The 9935-nt window shown below is 41.4% G+C and overlaps 1 protein-coding gene across 1 annotated transcript; it reads right to left on the bottom strand.

Annotated features, from left to right (window-relative positions):
• Positions 1-1538: 1538 nt before the first annotated feature.
• On the bottom strand, positions 1539-9562 carry LOC121815295 (adenylate cyclase type 8). The gene is made up of 3 exons (XM_042225577.1): positions 8156-9562; positions 7473-7587; positions 1539-6761 (listed from the first exon to the last, which is right to left on the bottom strand). The coding sequence occupies exons 1-3, from the start codon at positions 8186-8188 to the stop codon at positions 6262-6264; spliced, it is 648 nt and encodes a 215-aa protein (XP_042081511.1). The 5' UTR covers positions 8189-9562; the 3' UTR covers positions 1539-6261.
• Between the last annotated feature and the right edge of the window lie 373 nt (positions 9563-9935).

The following is a 9935-nucleotide window of genomic DNA, read 5'->3' on the forward strand; positions in this document are numbered from 1 at the left end:
ACGGGAACAGTAAAGCATCCTTCCTGTGTCTGAACAGAGCAGACGATCAGCTCTGATTCAGATCATCGACCATCAGCTGAGCTCAGCCGGGGTCCAGATGGTTTGGGATTGTGCAGCAGTCTGGCTTCACTTCCAACTTCTTCACTTCACGCTTGTCAGATGTGAAGAGAAGGAAGAATTCATCAAAACCTTTTTAATCAAGAAGATAAAAAGATGTGGGAATGGAATCAGATACTTTTTAACCTGCCTGTTCTTCTGGAGATGCACTGAATGCCGTCTCTTTTCAATAACATCAGCATTCAAAAGATGGGACGGGTCTCACAAAGACACTTCAGGGTTAGAATAATACAGCTTACACTTTTACAAAAATAAATAGCAACAGAAAATAAGACGCCTCACACTGGAACGCTGGAACTTTAAAGAAAATGGAACACAAGCCCACAAAGTAACGTGAAATGAGATTAGTTCCCATTTTCTCCTGATGGAGAGACGATCCAGTCTGACTCCTGCCTTTAAGTCAGGTTAATTAATTAGTTAATCCTAAAGGCTGGCAATAAGACGACAATCAAATCTTAAATATATTCAGATCGTTTTAATAAAATGCATAATCTGTAATTATAGAGTGCTTTTCTAAAGCCACGTTACAAAGTGCTTCACAGAAGAAAACGACCTCGTAACACACAGATGTTGTTATGAATTACATGATGGTGTTGTGGTCTTTCCCTTCAGAAATGATGGTTTGGTGTATCCTCTGCTAAGAGGTGACACGGGAAGGACTGAAGCACTTTTCCTTTTCATTCAACCAGCTACATCATAGGAAGTTACACAGAAACCTCTGAGACATTTCCCTCAGTTAGAAATACTGAATACTAATGACTCGATGACGATCACTGACTAACCTTTGTGCTTGGCTTTGTGCAACGAATGTAGACATGTCTGAAGTGCACTTGGTTTAACTTACCAACTCCGCCTTATTTCTAAGGCCAGGCAGTATATCCCGCATAAAGACCTGGAAAAGCTCATCCATGCCTTTGTAACTTCGAGACTGGATTACTGCAATTCACTCTATTTTGGTCTCCACTCTGCCCTCCTTCATAGATTACAGACAGTCCAAAATGCTGCTGCACGCATTCTAACCAAAACTAGGAAATTTGCCCACATTACTCCCGTCCTAGCTGATTTGCATTGGTTGCCTGTGAAATACCGTATCCAATTTAAAATTCTGCTGTTTACTTTTAAAATCACTAACAACATAGCACCGAGCTATCTTAAGGAACTCCTAAGCTCATATGTTCCTGCTAGGGCTTTAAGATCATCCTCACAGTTACTGCTGGTGCAGCCTAGATCTCGGCTGAAGTCTAGAGGTGATCGAGCGTTTGCTCTGGCTGCACCAGAGTTGTGGAACAACCTTCCGATTGGCATCCGGGCGTCTGACTCTATTCAATCTTTTAAATCACGGCTTAAAGCGTATTTGTTTAATCTTGCTTTTTCTACCGGTTAAATGCTGGCCTTGTTTGCAGTGATTCTATTAATTTTCCTATCATGCTTTTATTTGCGCTGTGCATGTCATATCGCCATTGTGTTTTGATGGCATAGTTATATTGTGCTATAGTTATGTGCTATAGTTATACTTTTCTCTATTGGTGGCTTTTTCCTGTGAACATAATTTTACACTTTTATTTTTTGTTTTTATGACTTTGATTATACTTGTGTTAATTTGTTTATGTTAAGCACTTTGGCATGCCGTTGGTTTTTAAATGTGCTCTATAAATAAAGATTGTTGTTGTTGTTGTTGTTGTTAACTAATCCTCAGTCAAAGCTCATCTGTGTAAAAACCAGATGTTGATAAATAATCAGCACCACAAACCTTTGGATTTCTACTTTCATTTTAGGGTGTATCTAAACCTGCCTCTTATGGGAAGCCATGGAAACGGGACAAAAAGGCAACCAGACACATGGTTTGTATAAAAAATTAGACCCCTTTTTATTGTGTTCTCATATATAAAAGAAATACAAAAAAGAAACATCGACACCGGGAGAGGGTCAGAGCAGGGCGGGGTTTATAGGCAGGGATGGGTTGGGAGTCAGGTGACATGAAAAAGGGGAAATGACAGGAGGAACATCAGACAGTCCGAGGGGATCGGTCAAACGGATATCGAACGGGTGAGGGTGGATGAGTCTCCCTCCCTCCTTCCTTCCCACCTCAACCACAACCAACTCCTACTCTTCTCCTTCTCCTCCAAAGAGAACTTTCAGTTCTTCAAACATGCATCAAAAGCGGAGATGTTCAGGAGCCAGAAATGATCTCACTGGTTGAGTTAACCTAAAGTGGGAGGGGCCAGAGATTTTCTTTTTCTTTTTCTGAGCACATTTGGGCTACCTGGTAAACCTAGAACGATGAAAAGAAGTCACTGTGGTGAAAACATGTAAGTGACTTTCATTCATTTTTACATGACATTCATGATGTTGAAAGGTCAGCAGGCTCGTTCACCACAACAATATAATCCAGTTAGCCTCAATGCTAATGCTCAATGCTTTAGCATTGAGCAAGAGCCTCAATGCTAATTCCAATAATCACCTCAGAGATTAGCAAGTTTTTTCCACCTCTCTTTGGCTGCAGATCTGTGAACCTCTTGGTTGCGCGCCTGCTTTTCCGTGTACATTCAGTGTTTCGCACCAAAATGCGTTGAGTTTATCCTGAAGATCTGAAAAACTTTCTGAGTGCCCTTTATTCCTCTTTAAAACACTGGCAAAGTTTTAAAGCCAAGTGCATCTGAAAAATGAACCGAAGCTAATGTACCAAAAACTGCAATTCCTCCAATGACCACTCGAGGCTGTCTTCAAAGGTGAGTCAGTCTCCATACAGGAAAAATCAGCACGTTTACATGTTTACAACCTGGTTTAAAAAAAAAAAAAAAAAAAAAGAAGGAAAAAAGATTTCCACCTTTTATAGTATAAATTTTTATAGTTTAATAATTTAAATTATTAGTATAGATTTACTTTAATGGCTGGCCTACTTTATCTAGTGACTTTTTTTAAAGCTTTTTTCATCCCTTCGACACCATTCTTGTTTTGAGTGGACACACCCTTATTTTGAAAATTCAGCTGTAGCTAACCAGCTAGCAATTGGCCTGTTCACATCTCGTGTTTCCCGTGCAGGCAGACTCACTGGACAGGTTTCTGTTGAAAGACTTTTGTCTTGAAGTCAGGCTGACTCGAACCAGCGCTCCACTGCAGCTGGCGATGGCAGTGATGGAGTCTTTCTTGTGATCTGGAAAGCTGCTGTGAGCTACGGGGTCGCCATTACCAGGACCTGCAGCAGGGGAACCATTCATGTACCCAGTTCAGTGAAGCTGCAGAGCATAAGGACTACTGTAAAATTTAACTCATTACTAGGGGTATGACCAGACTTGTTAACAAGTCAAACTCCAGTACAGCCATTGGATGCTAACCAGGCTACAGTAGCTTCTGTTCAATTGAAACTTTCCACCCTGCATTCTTCACATCCAAACATCGTCATATCTGGCCTTTAAAAAATAAAAACAGATGTTGATGGAAGCTAAACTTCAGAATTAACAAACCACTGGGTGACACTCTGGTAGCTACGCCAGTCCTCTATTTACAATCAAAGTTGGAAGCTTGCAGAGTGCACATTTGCTGCAGAGCTTATTCTTTGGGGGTCAGGGCTTTTCTTCGTGCATAACTGTCACATGTAGACCAGTATGAGAGTGTAAAGCCTTCAGCAGGTATTACATAACCTGAAAAGGTGAATTTACTAAGTAGGGGTAGGTGATATTGTTTCAAAATTTCATTGACATTTTAAGAAAAACTGCAACTTTTGATGTTATAGGGAATAAAATGCTGAATGTTGAGCGTTGAGGTGACTGTTGCTGTGATTTGGCACTATATAAATAAAATTGAATTGAATGTTGCTGCAAGCAGCAGTATTTATAGGTGTAAGTAAACAAACGAGCTGCTGTCAGTGATGACTTGCTACCAGTTGCTGCTGCTAGCACAGATGCTAGCAGCGTTTTAGTGCAATAGTAGTGCCAGAATAAGTCAAACCTAAGCACAAAAGTAGTCTATGTCATGTGTTCCCTGGAAATTTTAATCCATCCATCCATCTTCTTCCGCTTATCCGGAGCTGAATCGTGGGGCAGCAGCCTTAGCAAAGAAGTCCAGACCTCCCTCTCCACGGCCACCTCTGCCAGCTTATCCGGGGGAAACCCAAAGGCCTCCTCCCAGTGGGACATGCCCCAACCACCTCAACTGGCTCCTTTCGATGTGGAGGAGCAGCGGCTCTACTCTGAGCCCCTCCCGGATGGCTGAACTTCTCACCCTTGGAAGATCCAAGGGTGACCCCCTCAGAAGTACAAGACCAAGGGAACAGTTCACCCTGCCAGAGATAGGGTTACCGGGGCCTCTCCCTGGAGCCAGGGAGGTGTTTGAGGGCGAGCATCTGGTGGCCGGGCCTTAGTCCATGGGGCCCGGCCGGGCACAGCCCAAAAAAGGGACATGGGCCCATCCTCCTGCAGGCCCACCACCCGTAGGAGGCACCGTAGGGGTTTAGTGCAATGTGTGCCGGGCACCGTCCAGGAGCAAAGGTCCTGGCAGACTGATCCTCGACTATCAAGACTAGCAATTGTGACATTAAAAATTTTAAATCAAAGCAAACGCTCAACACTTTAGTTAAACAACAACTAAAGTAAGTCCACCTTGTAAGTGGAGCCACACAGTATTTCCCATATAAAACTCAAACATATTTTCTACACTGGATGTTGTATTTTTAGTCAAGCTTTTAAACCAGTTCAGTAACTTCCATTTTCTCTTCCTGTCATATAAAGTGTATCTAGCAAGTGCTCCAGTGACACTCACTCACACGTCATCAGCTGCTAGCATCCTCTCCTTCATAGCCTGGTTGTGCTGGATGGTGTGACTTTTCCTCACGTGGTGAAGCAAGTTTGTTGTTTCCACCTTTAGCAGGAACTGGGATTTTTTGCAAATATTTTGCTGTAAAATTATTCGTACTTTGTAAAGTAACATGCTGTGTCAGTTCTCGCCCTCAGACAAACCTGGGTTTGTTTCATTACTGTACACTCTGGGTACCGTAAAAGCATGGCGTTGCTATAGCAATGATGCAGTGACATGATATTTATATATCACATGATGTGCAGTTTGCTTTGTAACCATTTCAAAGGCTTTAACCACATTTGTCAATGAACTAAGCAAGACCTCGTTCTGATTCATCTTCTTTAGGGTTTCCACCAGTGTACTCCAGGCCTTGAACTGACGCCAGTAGAGTCGTTAAGTAAGCTAATGTGTCTTACTAGTCTGCCTCTGTTTATCATTTTTCAACATCTTAACTATGACAAAGTTTAAAAGAACAGCTGCTCAGTCAATATAAGTTTGCTAATGTTCACAGCAGGTTAATTCAGTCATCGCTGTATTGGAATGAAGTCTGGATCTGGTGCTCTCCTGCGTTTACAGCTGCATTGTGTGATATAAATGTGTAGAGGGGCAAAAATCATGACATAGTGAACTCAAAGTGCTCGCAGTGACATCACTACTAAAATTCAGGCCCATCCAAACTCAGTGCAACAAATTTAACACCTTTAAAATGTGCATGAAATAATTTAACTTCTCTGAAGGATGGATGTTGGAGGAGAATATCAGTAACTTCCTGCTGTATCCTGGTTGACCTGTTCTCCTTGATATTACGTGGTGTTGCATGACAAACGGAATGTATTTATATTTTATGGTATTTATTTGCATCTCCTGAAAGACTATTTCAGATTAAAATGAGGAAAAACTGCTTTCATCTAAGTTTACTTAAAACAAGCTCCTCATTGAAGTTTTCCAACCAGTAACACTAAAGATTAAACAAGTAGTAGATTTAAACTTTAACGAGCCGTGTTCAGTTTAGTTTAGCACTGAAGCCTTTCCTTCTTCTTCACTCTTGGTGCATTTTTTGATTTCTGGGAGATAAGATGACATTCCTGATTTGAATCCTGCCTACGTAGCTCTTCAGAAAACAGCCTTTATTCAGTACAACATAAACTTACAATTCAGGACCTGAAAGCAGCTTAAACTGCAACAGCTCCTCAAGGACTTTTGTTTGTTGTGGTTTTTTTGCGAACATGCTAGAAAGAAATGTTCTTTAGCTCCGCCCACTTAGGTTTAACTCAACCGCAGGCACTATTTCTGGCTGACGAGCAGCCCTGCCTCTGAGAGATCTGTGGAACTGAAACTCCAGTCTGCTCTTCAGGACAGCTCAGTTTTATCAGCAGCTTCAGCGTGATGGCCCCCTCCCACCTCGGAGCCACCGTGTGCTAACAACGTCCTGCGGTTGTAGTGGTGGTGGCCCTTCATGATGCCCGAGTTGTTGTTCTCGTTGAGGATTTGCTTTTGCTTCTGCCGGTTGAGCGACTGCACCAGGCCGAGCACCACGGCCGCCAGCGAGTACTGGCCGGTGATTTTGCGGGGCTGCAGGATGAGCGGGTTGGGCTGCACGCGGCCCAGCAAGAAGTGCGTTCGGATCTTGCCCTCCTGCTCGCTGATGCCCTTCACGTAGATCTCGCCGCGGTACTCGAAAGCGAAGCCGCGCTCCTTCAGGATCAGGTAGGTCTCCTCGGGAACCTGGATCTTGCCGCTCACGCCGGTGCTGTCCATCCGGCTGGCCAGATTCACCGTCTTCCCCCAGATGTCGTACTGAGGCTTCTTGGCACCGATCACGCCTGCCACCACCGAGCCATGAGTCATACCTGCCAAAAACACACAGGACCAGCTGTTAGGGGCTGAACCATTTTTTATTAAAAACACAAAAAGGGTCTTCTTGCTTTTGTTTTCATTTTTAATGATGCAAATCTGGAGGTGCTAAAAACTGCAGTTCCTTAAAAGGCCACTTGAGACTCCAAAAGTCAGTGAATCTCCAACTAAACATCCAGCTGTGCGAGTTGTTGTTTTCTCATTTTATTTTGCACTGATTAGCATCTGACTCTTTGTGTACTTGTTGTTCTGCACTTAAGGACTGAAAGAACCGGAAGAAGTCTGCTGTCGCAATCTGCACTCCTCGATGTTGAGTTTGCCTTGAGACAGCTGATCTTTGCTTTTTATTGTCAGAAAGTATATGAAGTCCTTTGAAAAACAAGGTAAAACTAAGCACACCCTACTGCTTCTATAGGAAACAATTCAACCAGTTGCTTTTTCTCAGTTTCATGGATTTCAGGTTGATGCAGTGACACACTGAGAACATTATTTCTGTGCTGCAGCCACATTAAAAGGTAAAAATGCTTTTTGTTTGCTTTTATTTCTTTCACCTGCACTGCAGAAACTACTACCCACATGTCCTCACACAGCGTTCTGGTGTTTGTCATTGAAAATTAAAACTGAGTCCACTCCACTCTGAGTGTTTAGACTGAGATGATCTCCACAAAATGTTACCCACTTTACTCTTTCGTCATCAAAGCTCTTACCGATCCTCAGCTCAAAGTTATTGAAGGAGTGCTTGTTAATCTCTTGGATGCTCTCGTTGAGGGCGATGGCGAAGTCTGCCAACGCACACAGGTGACCCCATTTATCTTCACATTGCTGTGGGAGTGAGAGCAGAAGGGTCTGAGTCAGCTGAACATCAGGACCAGCTGCAGGGCAGGCGCATCAGAGATGAACTGTGTCAGAAAACTCTTTTCACCGCCGTGGATACTGAAGCCTTCACTCAAGGTTTTAGGCACACGATCTAATGCTTCCACTCGAGCAGATGCGACGGGCTGGGATCTGTCATTATTTTTATTTATTAGTTTAATTACTTCCACACAGCCTGAAAAGTCCTCTGATATTTTCTAGTACTTCTGCCTCAAAATACCAAATTACAAGAAGCAAAATAGTTCACGTGGTACTGACTCCAGCCATGCTGCAAAACTTTGATCAAACAACCAATTTTCAGCAAAGTTACACTTAACTAGCTAACAGATGGCGATCTTAGTGTGAGGATCCTAACCAGCATGTTTGGAGAAATGAAACGTCAGAATGTTAGAAATCAGATTCATTAAATCTTCGTATTATTTTTAAAACCACTTAATTACCTTTTATTTTCATTTAATGTATACAAATTATTTTGTTCATGTAAAGTAAAGAAAACAGCCGGCCCCAAGGGTCTCACCTGCTTCTCAGGTGACAGACCAGAGACGGCCATGTAGGTGCTGCCAATCGTCTTGATCTTCTCGATGTCCTGAAATCGGTCTTCACCCAGCAGCTGTAAAGTCAGAGAGACACTTTGAACATTTGTGTTTGCTTTCTTGTTCTTGCAAATATTTTACTTCCGAAGCCACAACAAGTGAAGAGGCTCCAGCTCTGTTAATCCTTCCATCTGCCACCGCCTGTCATGGATAACGGAGTTTGGGCTCCGTGATGTTTTTTCTCCCAGGAACCTTTTTCGGGGACATAATCGTTCATGTTACTGGTTAAATTGAATTTAAAAACTGAACTGAACATCACTGTGTTTCTGCTTTTGCACTATGTGAAGATAAGTTGAGTAAATTACTAAGCTGATGTGGCAACAGCTATTTCCTCCTCACTCTGTCAGCCTCTGTCTTTGTCAGAGCTGCTCTTGGCTGGTAAACACACAAATCCTCAGCAGGCAGCATTTCATCAAAGTCGATACCTGTTCCAGCTTTCTCATTTTGTTTTCCATGGCTTTCCACTCTACTATCTGGCAAGTAGCAGTATTTGTTTGCATATTGCAATACTAAACAAAACCACAAATTACAACAAGATTTGAGACATGACTAAATAAAGCACAACGTGTCACCAAACATGAAATGCGGTTTTGGGGAGTAACAGAATACAAAATATGAGTGACTGTATTTTGTTACAGTTACTGTTTAAATAGGTGATGATTAGAATTCAGTTACTTTGTTGAAATAAATGGATTACACAGCGGTCTTCTCCTGTTTCATATTAGGCTATCCCCTCTCTAATTTTGTTAATTCCATGCATTACCAGAAACCCAAACAAAACACGCAATAAGAGGCTTTAATGTAAACGTCCTGTTAATGTTGGTGGCGTCAGTTACACAGTGGACCCAGAGCCAGCAGTGCACGGGCAGAAATGCTTTTCTTACTTGGAAATTCCGACGCCACTTCACATTTAAAGAAGAACGGGAAATCTGACCGTGCAATGCAAACTCTGTTTGCCAGCAACCAAGCTGCTCTCAGCGTCAAAAGACTTCACCTCCAACCTAAAGAAAGTTATTTTTTAAAAACTAACGTTAGCCTACTGCAGCTACTTTGTTTTAGTTGTGATAGCTACCTGGGTTATGTGCCACTTCAGTATCTTCGATGTACTACGGTGTACTAGACTGCAGACTGTTAGACTTGATGGTTAGCATTAACAACCTGCTAGCTGCAAATAATCATGTGCAGTTCTGAAAGCAGTCCATGAGCTAACCTCAGCTAATGCCAGCTAGCAATGTTAGCTTGGTGGTGAGTACCCTTCAGTAATAGTAATAAATCCCACAGCAATAGTACATTCATGTAGTTGTAAAAAGCATGATAATATATCAAGTAATCAAAAGTATTCACAATACGTTACATTGAGTAACTTAACTGATATATACATATATATACATATATACATATATACATATATACATATACATATATACATATATATATACATATATACATACATATATATACATATACATATATACATACATATACATATATACATATACATACATATACATATATACATATACATATACATATATACATATACATATATACATATATACATATACATATATACATATATACATATACATATATACATATATACATATACATATATATATACATATATACATATATACATATATATATACATATATACATATATACATATATATATACATATATACATATATACATATATATATA

The sequence above is a fragment of the Haplochromis burtoni genome, unplaced genomic scaffold (assembly GCF_018398535.1).
Source record: "Haplochromis burtoni strain Fernald_Lab_line unplaced genomic scaffold, NCSU_Asbu1 Contig_175, whole genome shotgun sequence".
NCBI lineage: Eukaryota > Metazoa > Chordata > Actinopteri > Cichliformes > Cichlidae > Haplochromis > Haplochromis burtoni.

Coding starts and splice junctions, on each gene's coding strand:
- LOC121815295 (XM_042225577.1), bottom strand. CDS start 8,188: ATGGCCGTCTCTGGTCTGTCACCTGAGAAGCAG. Junction 7,588..8,155: donor GTCTGTCACCTGAGAAGCAG/GTGAGACCCTTG, acceptor TCACTCCCACAG/CAATGTGAAGATAAATGGGG. Junction 6,762..7,472: donor TAACTTTGAGCTGAGGATCG/GTAAGAGCTTTG, acceptor TGTTTTTGGCAG/GTATGACTCATGGCTCGGTG.